Source organism: Chionomys nivalis, chromosome 3 (genome assembly GCF_950005125.1).
Source record: "Chionomys nivalis chromosome 3, mChiNiv1.1, whole genome shotgun sequence".
Lineage (NCBI taxonomy): Eukaryota > Metazoa > Chordata > Mammalia > Rodentia > Cricetidae > Chionomys > Chionomys nivalis.
Window position 1 is genome coordinate 59613936 of NC_080088.1, and position 22811 is coordinate 59636746.

The following is a 22811-nucleotide window of genomic DNA, read 5'->3' on the forward strand; positions in this document are numbered from 1 at the left end:
TGCTCATTCCAGGCCATACCGTGGCAGCCAACAGTCTAACAAGGTCCCCGAGTTTCTCTGAGTGCTCTGAGTTGCTTATCTGAACCAAACTATTTTTCTGATTCGTTTCTGCAGTTGTTTGGTTAGCTACATGTGTCTGTTATTTACAGAAAACCCTTCCTCCTCCACCAACCAAGTCTGAGTTCCCTTACAGAGAAGCAATTAAAACCACATTATGTGGATTTGTATGTGAATGCCAGTAAATTTAAGGCCAGTGTGTTTGTCTTTCTTACTGGGAAAACGGTGTTAACATGTAGCTCTTAGGATTTCTGCAAGTACTGAGTATACAAACATGGACAGGCAAGTAATTGACTTCTATCTCTTCTCTTACTCCCAGCCAAACAGGAAGGCGAAAGAAATTCTGATACATGGCTCTATGACCCTGTGAAGAAACATCTATATGTGCCTGTGTGTGCACACATGTGCTCACACGCGTGCACGCACGCGCGCGCACAAACACACACACACACAGATTTATGTATGCAAATATAAAAGTACATCTTCATTTGTACACACACATTCCTTTTCACTCCTCCATTTTGATTCTTTTTCCCCCTCTCATTTATTTGTTTGTTTGTTTATTTATTTATTTAAATAGGGCCTCATGACCCACATTGGCCTTGAACTCATTCTCTAGTCAAAGATGATCCTGAGCTTCTGATCCTCCTGACTCCACTTTAGAGTCCTTTGATTGTAGGTAGTGCCAGGACACCTGGTTTATGTGGTGCTGGGGCCTAGAACTCAGGGTGTCATGTTGGCTAGAGAGGTGCTCTATCAACTGAACTCCACCCCCAATCTGCTGTCTCCTTCTTCCACATTCCAGCTTAATATCCACTGCCTGGTGCCTTTTGTGCCCAGAAACCAAAGGCTGGCTCTACTCTAGGAGTGACTCCGGGATCATGCCAGAGCCACCTCCCATCACTGCAGCCAGGGTCACAGCCACACTGGTGGCCTCCTGCAATGGAGCCACTTTCACTGGTTGTTTAAGATGTTCTCTTAGAAAATCTGTTTGCTCTGAAGGATAGATTGGTCTTTTTTAGAAACATTTCTGGTGTTGGCAAAGATGTTTATTATTCTAAATCCTCTTAAAGGCAAGTGGTTCAAGTCTTCTGGAAACCAGCTAAGGAAGTAAAAGAGCCTGCTGGGGGCAGAAAGTTCTCACTGTCCCCGTCCCAGACCTCCTGGCAGACGCAGTCCTGGAGGTTTATACAAGTGAAGACCCTGTCCATTGGCTGATTCCCTCCTCTCTGCTTTGCTTTGGGAACAGCAACTCAGAGAGCTCAGCGTTGTGCCGACCCTGAGGCAGATGCCTCTGGTTTACATGGGACGGAGTTTCCCACAGGCAGCACAAGAGAAGGTGCAGAATGTGCAGAGGGAAGCCTACATTCCAAGTACGGCGTTGCCACTGCGAAGGAATTTGGTGCCCAGGAAAGAGTTCACAAGTCCTAGAAGTTTGGGACCCCTCCTCCACCCATGTCCCCAGAGCCATGGGCTGTGTCTGCTGCTCTCTATTCTTTTCAACCTATGGAGCCCACATGTGTCAAACTACCCAGCGATGAGAACCCTTAGGTGGAACCAGGGTTCTCCCATGAGCCTCCTTGCTGAAGACAGACGCATTCAGCCTGGGCAGTACCTGGCAAACAAGAGACTGGCTTGTGTTTGCGGTTGGACCCACGCTTCCTCAGAATTCTCCCAGGGCTCCCTGGAGACATGGCTGACAAAATGGGAAACCCTTCCAAGGGAAGGGTTCCTCATAGCTCCAGCTGCAAGACTTTGTGCTCAGTAAAGGGTTCCTATTCCTGGGAAAACGGATGACCTTGTCTGTGAGGTTTCCCACTAGCCTAGCTTCCCCTTGCCCTCTGTGTGTTTGCCCACACAATGTCTGTGAGCCTCTAAGCCCACCTAGATGGCCATGCATATTTCTCGAATTCAACAGCCGCCGGCCTGAACTGCAGCACACTCTTGGAAAGGGACTCTTGGAGGCCGAGGCTGCGTTCAGTGTGCTGCTCCATTTTAACTGTCAGTCTGGCACAACCAAGAATCAGCTGGGAAGAAATTCTCAACAAGGAATTATATAGAGCAGGTTGGCCTGTGGGCATGTCTATGGGAGAATGTCTTGATCACTAACAGGTGCAGGCAGACTCAGGCCATCACGAGGGTCCTGAAGAGTATGAGGGGGAAGAACTAGCAGAAAACTAAGATGCATTTAGTCTCTTTGGTCTTGGCTGTGGTTGTAAAGTGAACTTGCTGTTCAAGTTCCAGCCTTGGGTGCCCTGAAATGATGGACTGTAACCTTGAATTGTAAGCTAAATGATACCCCCCCCCCCCCCCGCCCCGCGCGCGCGCCAAAGGTTGCTTTCGGCCAGGGTTCATTATCAGAGCAAACTGGAACACTCACTAGTCAGCGAAGGCCACAAGGAGAGTCCCACAACTCTGTGTACCAGAAAGGGTTTGGTCCTTTCTAGGTTATCAGGCAGAATGAGATCAAGAGAGCATCTTGTTTATACTGTTGAGCCAAGCCCCTCTAAGGACCATCCCCCACCCTTTCAAATCATACAAGTTTAAAACTCAGAAGGTGTTTAGTGTATGTTGGGTGTTTAGGGTTCTCTCTACTTTGTTTTTCTCCTTTAGAGTTAGGTAGAGGCCACTGCTCCTCCTCCCTCCTCTCCCAGGCCACACGGAACAATGGTGCAGGACCAGGCCCAGGCCACGCAGTGTTGCTAATTCTTACACTGCTTCTTAAAATACAATAATAATTAGTCTCAGAAATAGCTAAGGATCCCTCAGCTAGTTTAAGTGCTAGTTTTTATTGATTTGAAGATATGAATCATGGGTGATCTGGAAAGGAAACAGCTCTTCAAAGAATGTGCCATGAGAGATCTCTGCAGCTAGCAAGCACAAGTTGCCTTTAACCGGCCTTATTTAGCTGGCCCATCAAGTGGATGCTTCTCAAGTGCTTGAAAACTGTCTGGCGTAGGTGGAACAATTTCTGTTTTATCTCATTTACGTTTACATCTACTTAGTAAACGCTGATCAGATAATATGCAGATGTCCCTGGAGACGCGGAGGTAAATCAGCTTAATCCTGGTTTACTTTGGCCTAAGTCTAAATTCATGGACTCTGAATGAATGTAGCCTTGCTGTGGCCATCAATACAAGTCTTCATTTTATTGAGGGATTCTATTCTTAGCTCTGGGGTGGGGGAGGCAGACAGAAAGCCCGCTCTCCATTCCATTCCCCTCCCAGAACGGCATTTAACATGTTGCTCCTGCCAGCTGGCAGGCAGCCACACCGATGGCCCTGTCAGCACTGGCCGTGGAGAATAAGAAACTCAACCATAAAAGGCCAGAACTGCGGCTCCTACAGTGGGACTGGGGGAGGGGAGTGTGGCACCGCAAAGGGGCGGCCCCAGTGGGGGCAGGGAGTACTGGGTCCAGAAAAGCAGATAGAAGTTTCTGAGCCCAAAGTCACTGCAACAGGGACAGATGAATGGGAAACACTGAGGAAGAGCAGGTCCTGATGCCTGGGGGGGGGGGGGGGGGGGCACTGGGGTGTGAGTCGGCCAGTACTTTCAGGTATAGATCTAAATGCATAGCAAGTATCAATCCCTCAAAAGTTCCTGACTCCTTGGGAAATTATAGAAATCAACATCTAGAGTTACGAGAGAGAGAGAGGGAGAGAGAGAGAGAGAGAGAGAGAGAGAGAGAGAGAGAGAGAGAGAGAGAGAGAGAGAGAGATTGGGTTCTCTTTTAGGCAAGAAACTCATTCCATGACTCCTTGGTACACCCACCTTCCAGATCTAAGGAATCAAAGGAAGGGAGGGGTCAGAGGAAGATGAAATGAAGAAGGGACATGAGCCAGAATGATGGGCACTGAGTGAGGACACAGACAGGAAGCGGGAAAGGACAACAGAGAAGCAGAGATAAATGGGGTCCATGGTGGGAGTGTGCACTGATGCTCTGTGTTCTTGAACTCCTTTTCTCTAAGATCTCACTCCTTCCTACTGCTTAGGACCTGGAGACAGATGCTACAAGGTTCCCCAGGGCTCAAGGTGGGAAAGCAAGGTCAACAATGAACTCCCTAGCATGTGGCAGCTCTCCAGACTGCATGTCACCAAACTGAGGTCCCCAGCCAGGGTTTCTTCATCTTGGAGAAATTCTCCACTCTTCACCCTTCCTTCCCCAGGTCCGTGGGTACCTCTGGAGGGCAGGTCTTTGAGAGTTTGAGGCCAATTCTCCCCTTAGTTTTCCTTATGTATGGTTGGAAACATACCTTTCCATTTGGAACCTAAAGTGAAGATATGAGATAAAGATAGAAGAGGAAAACTGGGACCAAAGTCAAGGACCATAAAGTAATGGAGAAGAGAGCTTCTAAGTCATCACCAACTGCCAACTTTATCCCTGGAAGATTCCATAGATAGGTTCCTATAGGTGAGTTCTAACCACTGTGGCCCACAGCCTTTTCTAAAACTCTTTTGTTCTCGTAGGTCCAAGGCTAGGCTGTGAGCCCTGCTGTGAAGCTGGGGTGTAGTCTTCACACTGAACCCCAAAGGAGCTCCTTTTTCTAATTTTTACAAAGGAAACCCTATAAGCCTGAAGGTCAAGATCAACTGGAAAACCCACTCAAGTCTAATGTGCATGCCAATGGCTACCAGGTCAAAGTTGTTCATGCACCCCACATGTGGAGGTCCACACAGACACAAAATAGTTAGTCTACTATCCACCTAGCTACCCTTTGTCCCTCTACTGTACTGTGCACCTGCCACATGGGGAAGCAAGACCAAGGAAAGGCACCGAGGATTACCTATGGGAGGAAACCACTCAGCAATTCAGACGTGTCAGAAGACAGACTGGGGTCCAGAAACAGTGACTGGGAAAGGGAACATGCAAGCTTGAGACTCGGTCTAAATATGGGTTCAGTTTAGTGGGGGGTCACAGAGAAGGAAAGGGGAAGTAGTGGGATTAAGAGTCACCGTGATGCTAGAGGAGCAGTCTCTGCACACCAAGGGGCATGGAAGCAAGGGGCAGGTAGCCACAGAGCGCCAGCTGGGGGTGACAGAGCACAGGGTGTGCCCAGGGGTGGGGGTACAGAAAGCGGAGCCCTGCAGGAAGGCAAATCACTGCAGGAGGGTAATTAATGCCTGTGTATTTGGCTAAGATATGGCAACTTCTCCCACTGCTGTGAGGAACAAGCAGAGAATAAAAAGTTGGGGGAAGTGAGGATGGTGGAGACCCAGGAGCCCAGGAACTGGACCAAAGGAAAGAGACCCCTCAAAGGCAAAGGGAAGCACTGGGTGGCATGTCATACCTGGAGGCCACCAAGTTCGGAAGAGACCTACCTCATGTCTCATAGTTCTCAGTGAAGCCAGAGGCTAAGGGCTCTGTAAGTGTGTTGGGAGGATGGGGAGCATGTCTCAAGAAACAGCATTGGCCTTCTGGGCAAGGACAGAGTTCAGCTAGCCTGGGGCACCAGACTACAGGTTGGAGTGTACGGTGATGCAGTCTTTATGCTCCATGTCCTATGGAGGCGGCATGGATCCTGGGCTGCGATTTGCGGATACCGTATGGTTGTTTGAATCAGATATTCTCCCTCCAAAGTCTCCAACATTTGGATACTTGGTTCATGCCTTTTGCTTCCCCTCCTCTGCCTCCCTGCTGAGTGTTTCCCAGACTTACCCACGACGGTGAGGTTGACTTGGGCCTGCCTGATGCCCAGCTTGCTCTCCACCACCAATGTGTAGCAGCCACAGTGCTCCTGGCGCGCTGCCAGGATGGTGAGCTTGCTGCCGCTCTCGCTGTTCTCCACCTTGATGTGCTCGCTCTCCTGGATCTGCAGGTAGAGGCGGGAGTGAAAGGGGGGGCTCCTCCACTCTCTATTCCCAAGGGTGGGTAAGACATGGGGGAGGCTCCTCCACTCTCTATTCCCAAGGACATGGGGGAGGAGGCAGGGGTTGGTCCCTTTTGTCTATTGTGGTACATATTGTAATGCCACTGCTGGGGAAGTGGAGACAGGAGGATTCCTGGTGCTTGCTGACCAGTCAGTCTAGCATAACTGGTGAACTCCAGGCCAATAAGACGCCTTGTCTCAAGGGAGGTGGTTGGCTTGCCTGAGGATGACAGATGACAGCTGAAACTGTCCTCTCTCTCTCTCTCTCTCTCTCTCTCTCTCTCTCTCTCTCTCTCTCTCTCTCTCTCTCTCTCTCTCTCTCTCTCTCTCTCTCCAGAAAAGAAATAGAGTAATAGGGTGACAAATCATGTTACAGCATGAATGAGCCCCCGAAAACAAGAACATCCTCTCAAAAAACCCCAAACACGCAGAGACAAAAGATGCTGTGAGAGATTGCATGATTCCGTCTATCAGAAATGTCCAGAACAGGCAAATCCATAAGGATAAAAAGGAGACTAGTAATGGCAGAGACTAGAGGGAGAGCCCATGAAACTGGTTTCTAGGGTGAGGAACTAGGTAACGCTAGGGCTTATACACTTTTGTGTATTAACTAACATCATTGAATTGTATACAGTGATTCTTTTTAACTAATTAAAGTTAAAAATTTATCCAGACAGTAGCACGGACTTGTAATCTCAACTGCTCAGGAGTCAGATGGATCACCAGTTCAAGGCCAGCCTGGACAACTTAGTAAGACCTTCCTCAAAAAGTAAAAAGAAGACTGGATGTACAGGTAGGTGGTAAAGTGCTTGCCTAGCATACCTGGAGACCTGAACCTAAAATTCAGACCTCAGTACTGAAAAACACTGCAGCTTCTCATGGTGGTCTGAATGGAAGTGGTCCCCACATGCTCATATATTTGAGTGTTTGGTTCCAGGTTCGTGGAGTAAAGTTTAAAATGTACGGTCTTGTTGGAGGAGGTGTGTCACTGGGGGTGGGCTTTGAGGTTTCAAAAGCCCACACCAGGCCCAGTATCACTTCTGCCTGCATCTGTGGATAAGGATGTAAGCTTTCAGCTCCAGCTCCAGTGCCATGCGTGCCTGCCTGCAGCCGTGCTCCCCAACTAGGATGGTTCGAGACCAGCCCTCTGAAACTGCAAGTCTTCCTTCTGTAAGTTGCCTTGGTCATGGAGCTTCTTCACAGCAATAGAACAGGGACTAAGACATTCCTCAATTGTGTTAGCCACATTTCATGCACTCAGCATACAGGGCCACTGGCAATCGCACTAGATAGCACAGATGCCAAAAGGTTTCACAATTGCAGAAAGTTTTGTTCTGAATTTGATTAATCAGCTCTGAAAAGGGATGAGAGTCTACTTTGTCCATCAGTCTAGGAGGGGCGGGGCTACATTTTTCTCCACCTCCCTTGAAACCAGCTCTGCTTTCCTCCCAGACACCGGTGGCTCATCTCTTGGCTATGACAGTTTTTATGGTATGGAAACGGCGAAGAGGCTTATAAAGAATCCTCATACCTTCTGTAGCTTTCTAATGCAGGACCAGCCCATTACTCTGTGGTCTGCCAACCACACACATGAGTGCCATTACCAGCACAGACAGTGAAGAGCTGGGCCCTCCACGTTTCTCTACACGCTGGGTATTTGGAAATTCAAATGCGTTCATAGGGATCATTATTATTATTCATAGCTATACTTCTAGGTCATTCAACCAATTTTTTAAATTAATTAATTATTAATTTTGGTTTTCCAAGACAGGGTTTTTCTGTGTAGTTTTGGAGCTTGTCCCAGAACTTGCTTTGTAGAACAGGCTGGCCTTGAACTCAGAAATCCTCCTGCCTCTGTCTCCTGGGGATTAAAGGCGTGCACCACCACCACCTGGCTCAAAATTCTATTTAATATACAATTTAGATCCCCAAATACCAAGACCCACTTTGATCTTTTGGCAGGTGGTAAGTGGAAGCTGTAACCAGATGGGAATCAGGAGACTGGCATAGAATCACAGAAGTGACGGTGTCTGAGAAGACCTTCTTCCTGCCTCCAGAAGGAGGTCGAGGCAGATGGACTCAGATGAGGGCAGGAGTAATGTTATTAAACAAACTGCTTATAAAAAAAGGGGCTCATTGGCAGACATAGAAGAAAAGATTAGTAAGAACTCGGGTTTGGTAGATAGGTTCTCTCCCATTTTTTTCTTTTAAAATAATCTTTTCTTTTTTTTAGTAACTAGGTTTTGTGATGCTAAGCGAGTGTTCTACCATTAAGCTGTATCCCTGGGCCTCTGTGCGTTATTTGGACAGGATTCTGGCTGGGCTGTCCTTGATCATACAGTTCTCTTGCCTCAACCTTCCAAGGGCTGGGATTCCAGGTATGCACATCATGCCCCATGCTCTCTTCCATTTCCAAAATGAAGAAGAGCAACGCACTCCCTTCAGCACGGCATTTCTCCATTTTCTGGTCCAGGGGCTATAAGCCATCCTGAGGCCACCCTGCTTCCATGACTGACCTGCTTTCGGAACTTCATCCACGTGCAGGTGATGGGCTGGGTACCAGTCACTTTCCCAAACAGCTCCACAGGCTCTCCTGCTCGAACCTTCTGGTCCTCAGGGAACTGGATGATTTGAGGGGGCATAGCTAGGAGGTAACAAGTAGAAAGTGAGGAAGGGGCCTTAGACATGCTGATCTCACTGCTACCGCTGGCCATGTTGGTCTACTAGTGCCTCTCTTCTCTTCTGGAAGGTTCAAGATAAGCATGGAGATACCGACCCCTGTTCCCAAAGATCTGAGTGCTGGGACCTTGCTAGCTTTGTTCTCTTTAGAATCCCCAGAAGTGACCCACACTATTTACCCAACATAGTTCTTCATGGATTGGTTGTGGTGACATTTATGCCCCCACTCCCCCTTCCATGGTCTGAATCTCTGTTCCAGCTCATTTCTTAATTTAGTAGTAACTTAGTAACTCGTGTCTAACTTTCAGTCACCCTGGCTGGTAGGCTCAGTGTGCTTTGTGCCTTCAAATGTCTTCCCAGGGCCAACAAACAAGGACACACAGAGCAGGGCCTAAAAGCAGTATAATGTGGGCCACCTCCATGCAGGGTAGACTGGAGGACTAAGGTCCAACTTAGCAGAAGGGACAGGAAAGCCACCCGCAGCCTGTGATAAGGCAGACACAGATGGAGGCAGAGGAAGGAAGCAGGAGAGAATATGGGGGAGGTACAAGCTAGGCATAGGTTCCCTAGAGAAGGAAGAGGCCGCACAACACGTGAAGTTTGAACAAGGGAAGGGTCTCCTGACCACCACCCACATGGTCAGTTAGAAGGCAGAAGAGATGGTCCTATGGCAAAAGGACCTCAGGTAGGACTGTGGCTATTACCTGCTTTTGTAGGTGTCTTGGGGGCGGGTTTCTTTTTGACAGTTGCGTCACCTGAAACAAAGACATTTACAAGTTAGGAAGTTTTCCCCAGAAAGCTCCCAGGTCACAGGAGGATGCTGTCCTGCCTGCTGGTCCCTCATTTATAGAAAGCCCTCATTCTACTTTGTCTTCCCAGGGAACTCCTTGCCCTGATACAGATAGTGTTATGATCCAATGACTATCAGTTCTCAAGTGTCTTGGGGGGGGGGGGGCGGGGCTAGAACCAGTGGGAGAGAAGCTCTCAAAACTCTAATGCCCCTCAGAGTCCTAGTTAAAGATGAGAACCAATAACTCACTAACTACAGGCTCACCCTAACTTTCAGGAAATGCAGAAAGGAAATTATGTCAGATAAACCAACTAAAATTAGCCTTGGTATGGATCCAAGGGTCTCGGACTTCCTTTGAGTCACAGACTGTGACTGGTAGCTGTTTCTTAAAAAACAAAACACGGCACAGCACAACATAACACAACAACAAAAATCCCCAAGCCAAATGTTAGTTGAATGGATCAATGAGTGAATGGGCGCTGGGAGTGGCGACTCATGCCTGCGATCTCCGCCCTTGGGAGGCTGAGCATTATCATGAGTTCAAAGGCAGCCTGGGCAGCTTGGTGAGTTCCCAGCCAGCCTGGTGTGCTCGACACCCTTGCAAGCCCCAACCCTCAAAAATCAGTGAATGAATATATCTTACTATCTTCCCTTCCTATTCTACTTTCTCCAACTCAACAAGAAAAATAACTCATACAGAAATGCCTCACAGCAGATCTACATCTCTGACTAAATACAATTATGATAGACAGGCAGAAACACCTGCATCATTTCTCATGGCTTGATTCATCTCTCTTTCGGGACATTTTTTAAAGTGAAGATATAATTACATCATTCCCCCCCCCTTTTCTTTCCCCAATCCTTCCATTTCTCTCATAAATTCATGATCCCCTTTTCTTCAATTGTTGACAAATGATTTTTCTCCTCAGTTAAGAGAAGCCAGATTCAGCCGGGCGGTGGTGGCGCATGCCTTTAATCCCAGCACTTGGGAGGCAGAGGCAGGCGGATCTCTGTGAGTTCGAGACCAGCCTGGTCTACAAGAGCTAGTTCCAGGACAGGCTCCAAAACCACAGAGAAACCCTGTCTTGAAAAACCAAAAAAAAAAAAAAAAAAAAAAAAAAAAAAAAAAAAAAAAGAGAGAGAGAAGCCAGATTCAAAGGCTCCTTACTGTATAATCCTACTTATTGGAAAGGTAAAACTCGAAGAATGGAGAACAGGTCAGTGGCTGCCAGATGTGTTAGGGGAAGGGTTGATAAACAGCACAGGGAGAGCTAGCTTGACGAGGGTGGTCACTAAATGACTGCTCAGATCATTCAGGGTGCACTCAACTCTGTGCTACAGAAGCTGTGCAGGGAAATACCCTACACAAGGAGATCTGACATCAGGGTCCTGCACATATCCTAGCCCTTGGGCTAGGGACTTAGCTCAGCGATTGAATGCTTGCCTGAGAAGCACAAGGCCCTGGTTTTCATTCCAGTACCACAGAAATCACACCACACCACACACACGTGTGGGAGGGGGAGTCTGCAGCACTACTTATAGCCTAATTTATTATCCTCCCCAGTACTTAGCATATGACAAACTTGCTTCTTCACTTGTTTTATTGTCTGTCTTTCCTTTCCCACATGAACTACAAGATTTTGAGGCAGAGTGTTTCTGTTGTTCACTGTTACATATCCAATGTACCTGACACACAGTAGGCAGTTAACAACCTCTTACTAAATGAATGGATGGTGACCGTTGAGTTACTTGGCTACTGCAAAACAGAGGGACAGCACTGGGACCAGGCATGGCTGTGGGACTGCTCTATGATCATAGGTGGTCTGGTTAACCTTAGTATTTCCACAGAGGAAACGGTGCTGCCACACAACTGGTGACCCTGAGAGGACAACAGAAAGGAGGGGTCTTGACAGAAAAACCTTAAGATCACAGGCTAGCAACTGTGGCCCAGTGGCTAAGTCTAGGGAAAGGTCTGTTTCCCCTCTAGCTGGCCGCCATGGATGATCCCTATCTTACTGTAGGTCTACTGGGTGCCACTCAGCCGGATGCCTATCTTACTGTAGGCCTACTGTGTGCCACTCAGTATACACTATAGGCCTAGATGCTGGGGGAGAAAACCAAACAGATCTAAGAACTTAGGACTTAGTTTTAAGGTCCTAAACATGAGGTAATGTGGTCTATAAGAAAGGCTTTTATCCCTCTTCTTCCAAAAGGAAGAATTCTAGGACAGCAGAGAGGGTTTGAATATTGTCAGTAAATTAGACGATAGAGTTCTATTGATGTTTTTCTATTTTAATCATTACTAATGTAGTTTTAGAACTACATTTGATTTTAGTGGAAAAGCCAACACTAAACTATTTAAATATTTACGGTTTTATGGGTATAATTTTCTTTCAAGCTGCTCAAAAACATAATTATGTAAGTCTATATCTGCATGTGCGTATAGAGGTAGAGAGAGATACAGGGAAAGAGGGAAAGGCTGGGGGATACAGCCCAGTGGGGAGAGCACTTGCCAAGTGTAGTCAAGGCCCTTGGGTCAACCAGAAGCCACCTCCTACAGCCACAGAAGGAAGAATATAGAAAAAGCAAACAGTAGAATGTCAATGTATGAGAAATCTAGAGGATATAAAAGAAGTGTTCATATTAAATACTGTATTTTTTCTATAAGGCTGAAATTATTTCAGACTAAGAGTTAAATAGAAAGCTTAAAAAACACAGTATAAGGGCTGGAGAGATGGCTTAGTCATTAAGAGTACTTGATACTGTTACAGAGTCTCTACAGCTCAGTATCTCCCTACAGCTCAGTACCTAGCACCCACATAGTGGTTCACAACAATCTGTAACTCCAGTTTCAGGGAATCTGATGCCTTCTTCCAGCTTCAAGTGTACGAGGCATACATGTGATACATATACATGCATGTAGACAAACACCCATATGCATAAAATAAAAATAAATTTTAAATTTTTTCTAAAAACAAGCAAACACTCAGTTGTTCAAATGCAGCAAAAAACAAAACGCTGTGTTGAGAACGTGGCCACAAGGTCATCACTGGGGAAGGGTGGACCCAAGGCCTAAGAAGATGAACCCAGAGAATCGGAGGAGCCCATGGTAGCAACAGATGATGTAGTCTCAAGCAGGGTGGTTTGGGTGGAGGTTGGCTAGAGGAGATGGCTGTTATCACACGAAGCTGAAATGAAGCTAGGATGTCAATTTAAATTAAGGAAAATTAAGTATTTAGTTCCTCCATTGAGCTAGTTTTATTTTAAGTACTTATTAACCCAACGATGATTAGCGGCTATCGTACAGTGCAGGCACAGTACATGCCCCTTGTTATGGAGAGTTCTGAGGGACAGCATTAGCCTTGTATGCCAGAGATTTGGGTCTTTAGCCTCAGTGATCAAAGAACCTTCTCACACACAGCTGTCATGCTGGGTCTGAGCGCCCTCAGGTCTTCGCAACCCTCAGAGGACAGGGATATCCAGTTAGGATACTGCCACCTCTTGAAAGGCACTGGGAAGGACCACACAGAAAAGATGACTGGGAGACAGAGAAAGCACTAAAAGGATTTAGGGGACTATACAAAGTGGAGGTACAAAGGTACTTCGAGATTTCTTTCTGAGAAACACGGTGACAATTGTATCAGAGGAAAATGGGATGGGAGAGTGATTGATGAGTAATTTGGCTTGGTCAAGGAAAGGGACTTGATGGATGAAAATATTGATCTGTATGTAAGCTTTGAAAAGCCAGCGTGGGAGTCCTGGAGAAACACTGGTGGAGTCTGGAAGGTGAGAATTTCAGAGTTAAGCTGTGAGCAGAGGGGAGAGAAAGATGAGAAAGGCCAGGGCTTACGCCAGGTGATTCACTAGAAGTTATCGACAGCTGGGTGACAGAGGGGACCATGGAAGGACTAGAAAGAATGCCTCTGTAGAAACGGGAGGAGAGATGTTAGGAAGGAGATCCAGATGTAACTAGAGCAAAGTCATGGATGATGCTGGAGGCTAGAGGGTCACACGTCATTCCAGAGGACATATCCAAGGAAAACAGAGGGTAAATGCCCGCAGAAATTCTAGTCAGGAGCAATTCTAGTGCTGAACGGACAAAGAAAAACAGCCAAGAAATGTTCCCGCCATGGTGGAAGCTGACTTCCAGGACTCAGGAGAAGGCAGAAAAGCCTGAAGATGCTACAGACAACCACACAGGGAAGACAATTGTGGGAAGTGATGACCAGCTGAGGCACTCCAGGAGGACTGGAGGAGAGAGGCCAAGGGAAGGAGCAGAGCTGATCTCCTCAGGAAAGAGCAAGCCACTTGTCCGAACGAGCTGGAGGACTGTTGTTAGGACTGCACGGTGTCCTCTTCCATCCATGTGCTGAAAATATTACCCCCAGGCTGCCTCAGACACAGGGCATTTGAAGAGGTGACTACATTAATATAGGTCAGTAGGGTGGGCCTTAATCCAATCTGACTGGTGACCTCACAAAAAGGGAGGATGAAGAAAAGAGGAAAAGGAAAGGGAGAGGGAGAGGAAGAGAGAGTTGGAAGGGAGGGACCAGGGAAGGAAGAAGGGAGAGAGAGAGGGAAAAAGAGACCCAACTGAGCAGACCTGCACACACAGAAGGACCCATATGAGGGAGAAGACAGCCATCTACAAACCAAAGGAGAGAGACACCTTGATCTTGGCTTTCTGGCCTGTGTTTCAGCCACTCCGTCACCATCTTGTTATGGAAGTCCTAGCTGATCACTGTAGCTAGCTGTCAGTGACCTCCCGCTGAGAGGGTGGTGGTGGATGAGAAGGAGGGGTGTGAACTTGGGGTACATAAGGAGGTGGACAGCATGGAACCAGAGACTACAGAGTTCTCCTCTATCTTATTGGCTCTGCAAATCCTATGTGGCTAGAAGCTACCCCCAAATAACAGATCTTTGAGTGTTAGGGTTAAGTAGGATTGAAGGCCACGTTTGAAATTTGTTCTATTAAATCTGTGGTTACTGCGGTTTGAATTTGTTAGCATTTGAAGCTGCTTTTGGTTCTACCAGTAAAAACAACTTCAAATGTCAACAATGTTCTGTATGCTATCCATATTTTATATGGCCATCTGTAGGAATCCATTCACGGCATTCTGGGCACTCAGAGCTGAGTCACAGGATTATAAAGTGTGGCTTCTTGGGGGAAGCGTCTCACAGGTGCTCTACTCTGAGCAAGTGCACACAGACAACCTTCCCACGTTTCCATCTCAAGAGCGAGCTGGAATCTCATGGACTTGGGTGGCTTCCCAAGTTCATGAAGCCATATGTGCCTCAGTTAGAAATAGAGCTGCCGACCATCACACACCTGGCTGCTGACCATCACACATCTGGCTGCTGACCATCACACATCTGGCTACTTTTTGACTTCAGCACACCTGCCCCACCTTCCAAGGCAAGCCCTGGGAATCTTTTTCTGTTCCTGTGCACTGGGGCTAAGGCTCTAGCACTGGACTTGGGTTCAACTACTGTCTCGTCACGAGCTAAGCTGAGGGGCTTACCATGTGTTATATAACCTGTCAGCTCTTCAGTTTCCTACTTGAAAAGTAGTGTGGGGAAAGGCTAGCAAGTTGTCTCGAATGGGAAAGGTGCTTGCTGCTAAGCCCAATGGCCCAAGTTTGAGCCATAGGACCAACACCTTAGGAGAAACCCAACAATCCTAAGTGGTCCTCTAAGCTCCACAATAGAGGCATGGCCATGCACACACAATAAACAAACAGGTAAGTGAATGGATGTACCAACAATCTACAAAAAAGTTTGAGAGGTATAATTTTTTTTGAAATAGAAAAATCCAGCACACGGTGCATGTTCTTTGCTGGTCCCTTCCCTCGCTTAGCCCTTCCTTCCCAAACAAGCAGATTCCCAAAGGACTGCTCTGCCTTCTGGGACAAATTTAGCACTTCTGGTTATTTGGGATGTGATAATTAGTCTCGATTAGAATCACCTGGAAGACACCTCTGAGTAGGTCTGTGAGAATGTTTCCAGACAGGTTCAACTAAAAGCCAAGCGAGGAGCGGGGCACTGGCCAAGTCCAAAGGACGGGAGCTGAGCACCAGCATTCAGTCCTCCGCTTTCTGCCACAGATGCAATGTGACCAGCTGCCTCAGGCTCCTCCTGGTCCGGCTAGAGCTGCTCTTCCCACTACACTGCGTCGTGATGGGTGAGTCCCATAACCCTTCCTCCTCGAAGCCACCTTTGTCAGGTATTTGGGAGAGCGAAGGGAAAGCAACGAAGCAGTAACTGACCCTGTTGGTCCACTCAGCCGCATCCTCGTGGGAGTCCCACGTCACCGCACCTTATCATCCTCAGCTCAGGTTTCCAGCTGTGGGTGCAGATACCCAGATTCTCAGTAGAGATAAACTGGTCACTAATGAGGTTCCACTTCCCTAGACTTACCCTTCTTATTATCTTATTAGCCACGGGGCCCTTTGGCTCTCACCCAATCTCCGACTCCCCAATTTTTCTACATCAGTCACTGTGAGAAAAGAACATCCAACAACAAGATGGAAACCTACCATCTTTGTAAATCCCATGATGGCAATGGGCCACGGGGTAAGGAGGGGATGGAGTGTCCTCTGGTTGCTGTCTCTGAGAGGGAGCGGGGGCACCTCCCTGGACAATCAGCCCACATCCACATCCTTCCTGGCCAGGCCCCTCAACACTCAGGTCCCCATTCATTGCTCACTGCTACTCTTAGAGACTGTCACTCTCTCCTGCCCATGTCTTCCCACCCAAACAGATGGTTGGTCTTTTTCCCCCCACGACATTCACCATCACTGCCCTATCCTCACCTCAGTACCACCCCAGGGCCTTTTGTCTCCTAGTCCTTGCCCTAAGACATCTGTCATACTGGGACCAAAACAACCTTTCTCAAATAAAAATCTGAAGTTGAATAGAAGGCTCCCCGCTACCATTCAGGACCAAGCCCATCTGGTCTTACAAGGTCCTTGAGACTAGCTCTGGTTTCATCTCCAGCCTTCTCTCATACGACTCTTTCTTGGGAATACCCTTCCTCCTTCTCAAGTCTCAGTGTGCATTGTGGCCACCTAGAGACTTTCCAGGTTTCCAGCTGCTACTGGTCAGCTGTGTGCTGGTCTTTAGGTGATGCTCCTCTGCACGCCACACTCGGCGTCTTTCAATTTCTGCACACTAGCATCATGCTGTGGCTCCCTGTACATGCTGACACCCTCGGCTGACTTCTACATATTCTGCAAGCAGCTCTCAGCTCCGGCATGCTACCTCCAAGAAGAGCTCCTTCTAGTGTGGGTCTATCCGGGTCACCAGCCAGTTCAGAAACCTACTCACAAATGTACACACCACGTTCCCAGGGGACAGCAAAAAGGTCCCCCTGCTATACCTCGAGGGTCCTAGTGGAAAACTAGCATGGGCTTGACCATTGGAGAGGGCAGAGACCATTAGATCTCTGGGGACCTGGGAATTTCTAATGAACGGATGTTGAGATGTAGCCAGGGTGTACAAATCTTACTGCCACGTTCCACAACATTAAGTGTATGCTCTGTCACCTCCTTGATCAAAACTTCCAGGAGCTGAGCCTTCTGCTCTAGATGAGACTTGGAGGCTAGAAATGAAACAGCCCAATAAAATCATGAATAAAAGGAAAGAATCAGGAAAGTTCCTCGGAAAGCCGAGGCACTGCTGGAAGAAATTGCACTGCGTGACTGATTCTGGTAATGCCTTTTGCGTCTTTCTGCCCAGGCCTAAGATAGTACTGGCTCTGAGAACCTTCTTTCTGTCCTGGAAGGGAGAGGGTCAGTCTCATGGAAATTTCTAGATGGCTCAGTTTGAAGTCAGATGAGTACCCCTTTCTGATTCTTTCAGAGTGAAGAGGGTCAGTAAGGGAGTTGGTGCTAACAACAGCAGCCTTGGGTACAGGCAGGTCCCTGGATCTCTGTCTCTCTGGGGACATTTCCCTTTTTAGGTAGTTAACTATAAATAGGCATCAAACTCTTTCAAATTCCCAAAACCAGCATTCACTGTCTGCTCAAGTCTCCTGGAAGTGACACAGACTGGGTAAGGCAAGAAGCAGAGCCACCCCTGAGGCTGGCAAGGGAGTCTTGGGCTAGCAGGCCAGCTCCTGATAACCCCCACTAAGAAAGGCTCAAGCCACTGAGTGACTGTCCTCTCACCCACTGACTCCTTCTAGTACATTATTACAGACATGTGGAGACATACTGGTTGTCTTCCCAGAACTAACATCTCTGGGCAAATTGCCCACTTGCCTCCCTTCATAGCTTCCAGAGGAACACAACTCCTCTTATTGCTGCAAGCTCTTATTCCCAAACCCCGTGGAATGTCATGATAGTTGTGAAAGAGAAGTCTAGCATGGCTGGGCCAGCAGGGCCAGTGCAGCTTGTCAGGCTCTCATAAACTGCTTCTGGGGATGGCCAAGACCACCAGTTACTCAGCTCATGGAAGGTAGCGAGAAAGCTGAAGGATCTAGAAGTAGCAGACCAGTGAACAACCATCAGAGTGTCCCATGCATGTGCACAGGTACATGTGGGTTACTATCACAGTCAAATATCCACCCTGTAAAGGGGTGTAAGAAGGGTTGGTGCCTGCCTTCAGGGGCATCTGTAAAACATCCTAACTGTTCTCCATGGGCCCCATACTTCCACTGTCAAGCAAGTCTTGATGCTGAATCCCAACTTCTTCTAGATTTCCTTTCGGCCCTGTGGGTTCTATCACAATTTAATATTTTCCCCCAAAAAGAGAATGCTTTTAAAAAAGATTTGACCTTGAGAAGACCAAGAGGACCAGACAAAATGTTTGAGATGCATAGATATTTTCAAATCGATTTGACTTTTGGCTTCATAGAGACACATAAGATGGACCAAAACAAAGAGAAACACTGTCATCAGAAACAGTCCCCCGTGGTCACCGGGAGCCCATGTGCACCACCCTGCAGAGATAAGTGTCCAGGCCAGGCACAGACTCCAAAGGGAAAGTGCCCCTGAGTTGTCCCTAAGTCACAGAACAGTGAAGGCAGGGGCCCTTAAAGCAGGAGGAGCTCATGCCTTGGTTAGGAAGATTAAATACTGTGGACCCAACTCAAGTATCTATTATGCTAAGCTGTAAAACCAACAGGCACTCATTACCTCTTTCTTATTAGGACCCAGGTCTGCCACAGGCTGACATTGCTTCTTCTGTGCTTCCTCTCTTTTTAACTTATATTTTCTAAAACCATCTTTTAAGGCCTATGAATCCACCCTTCAAGTAAAATGCTTGCCTTCCTCTACACAGAACCCCCAAGAATTCCACTGGCTAGTGAGATCCCCTTCAGCAGAAACACCCCAAAGTTGGGCTTTAGGCTCTGACTCCGGCTCCGGGCCACCTTCCCTGCAGGGTGCTTCCATTACTGTGTTATCCTAGATGACCAGATTCTCCTGAACTGTGTCCCTCACCCCAGCGTCAGTGTTCTGATGTCACAGCTGGACAAGGTTTGAGACCAGCCTTGGAAGGTGTTCATTGGATACTGAGGAAGCCATGTTCTAAAGGGTCGAAGGGCTTTGAGAAAAGCTACGTGTTTAACTAGGGGAAGAACCAAGACCTCTGTTTCTTGCTACCCCACGGCTTTCTTGCTATGCCCCATGTCTGAGCAACTCCCTGGAAGTGATTAGCAAGCCAACTTTCTGGACACGTGTAGCTTCACTGAGGTGCTCCTGTCTCTCAGTGGCTAACTCAGCTCAGGCAGAGACTGGGTGCTTCTCCCTGGGCCTGGACACATCTCCCATTTTATCTCCAAAGCAAGAAGAGGAGGCAATTCTGGGTTGAGGGAGGAGATAAAGTAACCCAGGGATGCTGATATTATATTTTCACTAAGAAAAGACATTATTGGGCCAAGTGACAAAAATAAATAAATAAATAAATAAATAAATAAATAAAGGAGGGTAGACTGTGGACAGGCTAGATAGCAATATTGCTTAAGTGTCAACTTTCCTGATTCCAACTACACATTGTGGTTTTATTCTTAGACAATGAGTAAGAAATGAAAGTCTGATAACTCTGATTTAAAATGGTATCTGTCTATCTCAGTGAAAATTATAAATATATAGAGAGAATGACAAAACGGTGGGATAAAATGACAACTGGTGACTCTCATGTAGAAGGAACACAAGAGTTCTTTGCACCGGTGGTTCTTGGACTTTCTCTGTAATGATATCAAATGATATCAAAATGGCTGTTTCAAAAATCCCATCGTGTGGCATGCAGCACACACACTAACAGGCCTGTAGATCCAGGGACACGGATCAGTGCCTTTCCTGACTCCCCCGCCACCCCACTTCCTCCTGCTGCCACTGTGGGTCAGCCTTTGTGTTTGTGTGGTCAATGTGGAGTGAGGCCAAGTCTACAGCAAGGTGAAAGGGGACATGACAGGAAGACGAACCACCGTGGTTCTGTTCCTTACCAGCTGGGAGACCCTAAGGCAGGTCAGTTTCATCTCTGAGGCTCAGTTTTGCTTCTCTAGGAAATGGGAGCAAAAGGCATTTCTAAGACAGCAGAAGCTCGGCTACTGGCACGCAGAAGGAGCGCCTGACATGACGCCTGTGCACAGCACCAGCACACCGGTTTTGTTTGACTCAGCTGTCCTCCCAGCTTTCCTTCCAGCATCTGCAGTTCCTCCCCCAAGCTCCCGCCTGTCTCTCCTCCCCTGCCAATGTTATCATTCTTCTTCAAACCACATAAACTACATTCCTCTGCCTCTCTCAAAACCCGGTTCTGAGTTTTCCTCACCTCAAACCCTCCCAAACTTCCTCCCGTGTTTGTGGCTTGTGACTTGGGTGACTGGCAGGGTAACAAGTACTTTAGTCATGGGGGTCTGGGGGTGGACTGCCTGGATTCTTTCTCATACCACAACAAGGCCTGGGGTCTCCCAGGCAAGTGTGGTCAACACTGTCCAGTCCTACACCAACAGCTGGTTCATAGGAATAAACCATCCCTGGGGACAGGAGGGTGCACAGAAAGGGGCCTGGCTATACTCTGTTTGACAGGAAAGTAACTCCCCCTTTCCTCAGGAAAGATGGATTTCCTCCTTAGATTAGATACTTCACAGCCTTGTGACAAAACCACATGTATAATCCAGAGAAGGACTGCTCATAGAATCCAACACGTCTGGGAATGAGGATAAAACCCTAGCAAACACGGCATGTGATGAGGGCATGCACACTACATGCCTGATTCCGTTTCAGCAGGGAGGATAAACCCTTCCCGCTGAGGAGTTTCTGTGTTAACATACATACAAAGTGCACAGAACAAAAGCGAGTGAGCGTGTGAATGAAATAAAAGATAGAAGAGGATTTTCACATTGTCCTGTATGTCTTAAGAGGCTCACGAGAATACATGCACATATAACTTACGCAATCTCTAAACAAAGAATAAAAGAATTGGGGACACAGACCTCTACATCCTGTCCCTGAGAGCAGTCACCTTGTCAGAAGGCGCCAAGGACCAACCTTGGTGGTGTCCCTCAGGCCTCTGGGGTGCAGGTTTCTAAGGGACAGGAATGCATGTGGGGGGCAGCCAAAGCCATAACCTAATGCACAGAGGGACAATAGGTTTAGGGTGGTGGTGACTGAGTAGACAAGCCAGCACAGGGAGGGGAAAATGGCCATCAGGGTGCATGGGGTGAGAGCCCCATCACAGGACCACAGAGGAGTGAAAGTCCCTTTGTAGATGGGTGGGTGGAGTTAATTCTGTGCTGACTGCATTTTCCATGGGGTCCAAACACATCCTGCCAGCCCCTGCTCCCCCGCCCCCACCTTAAGGCTGCCTCCACAGGTTGACTTGCTCTTAAGACACTAGTGTGAGGGCACCTGGGTGACTCTGCACCCTTCCCAGAGGCAGCAGGCAAACCCTCTCCTGCTCTCAACCAACCATGGATAACAGAGACAGCTTCCCACGGAAAGGCAGATTTTTAGTATGGCCCCACACGGGGACGATCTAGGAACATGAACAAACGCGGAATCCCAGCCGTCACCCTAGAGTTTCTGTTGACTTGGTCTGGGGGCAGCCTGGGCACAGTGGTTTCCAAGCTGTACAGGTGACTCTAATACTCAGTCAGAGCTGTCACCCAGGCCCCCAGAGTGTGATGATGACAAGTTGGTTGAGGTTTTCCACAGCCTCCTGCTCTGCAGGGCAAAGTGCCCAGCGCGGAGCCTGCTCATTGTCTCCCAACCTCCTTGCGCTTGTTTTCCTCTACAGTCAGCTCTGACCCTGCCCTACCCTCCTCAGGATTGCACAGAACGGGGTTCCAGACCGGAAGATGGGGCGGCTGGCCCTCTGTCCCTGTCCGGTGAGCCCCCTTATCACGCCTGTGCCACAGTCCCTGCTGCTCTTCTAAGACCAACACTTGGTTCACTCATGTTTGCCCACAGTTAGCACAGTCAGGCCCAGGAGCTCATTCCTCCTGGGCACGCAAGACCGCTAGCTTGTTCCTCCTGGGTACGTACGACTGTCTTTGGGCTTTTGACAGCTTATTAAAATCTACTCAGACCAGTCCTAGCTCCTCCGCTGTCTGAGTGGATCTCACTTTGTGTAAACATCTTGGAGAAATTATACCTTCACGTTGGCTACCCCACCATGAAGGCTGAGGACCTCTGACCCTTCGGTCCGATTAGCCGCAGCAGCAAAGGCAAACACACAAAGAAAAGAATAATGCAGCCATAAAGCACGGCCTTATCATGGGAAGAAAAGTGATCTTTGGAACAAGGAGACCGGATTGCTTCTCTCTACTAGTAGAAGTGAGAGCTTATCTTCTGGTTTTGTTTTATGTTTTGCTTTTTAAAATTTTTTCTTTTTTTGAGAGTCTCACTCTGTATACTAGGTTGGCATAGAACTCACTAGGTAGCCCAGGCTAGCCTCACCTTAGCTTCTCAAATATTGGGATTACAAGGGTGCTCCATGCCTGGCTTTCTGTTTATTTTAAAACTTGGTGTGCTCTGGCAATGGCCAAGGAACTCTGTGCCCTATAAAACTGGAACTATAATAAGGTAGTTCTGCTAATAAAAGCCACACTAATCATCACAGCAGAAGACGAGGCTGCATTATGGCTTTTGAGGACTTTAGGAACTTCTGTGTCTATCATTACATAATTTTATTTGATAGGTATTGAATTTTGATTATGTAGGTTACGTTTTACAACTATATAAAGATGAATAAATTAATATTATGCATTTCAAATATATCTTGAAACAGTTCTTTTTTTTTTTTTTTTTTTTGGTTTTTCGAGACAGGGTTTCTCTGTGGCTTTGGAGCCTGTCCTGGAACTAACTCTGTAGACCAGGCTGGTCTCGAACTCACAGAGATCCGCCTGCCTCTGCCTCCCGAGTGCTGGGATTAAAGGCGTGCGCCACCACCGCCCGGCTTCAGTTCTTTTTTTT

The 22811-nt window shown here is 47.7% G+C and overlaps 1 protein-coding gene across 4 annotated transcripts in view; it reads right to left on the reverse strand.

Moving 5' to 3' along the window:
- Positions 1-22811, reverse strand: part of Mylk (myosin light chain kinase) — a 192151-nt gene that overhangs the window by 42249 nt on the left and 127091 nt on the right. For all 4 annotated transcript variants that reach the window (XM_057764119.1, XM_057764118.1, XM_057764120.1 and 1 more), the window contains 3 exons: positions 9308-9358; positions 8441-8568; positions 5714-5867 (listed from right to left, as the gene is read on the reverse strand). In XM_057764119.1, coding sequence (XP_057620102.1) covers positions 5714-5867; positions 8441-8568; positions 9308-9358 — 333 coding nt within the window. The remainder of the gene's footprint in view (positions 1-5713; positions 5868-8440; positions 8569-9307; positions 9359-22811) is intronic.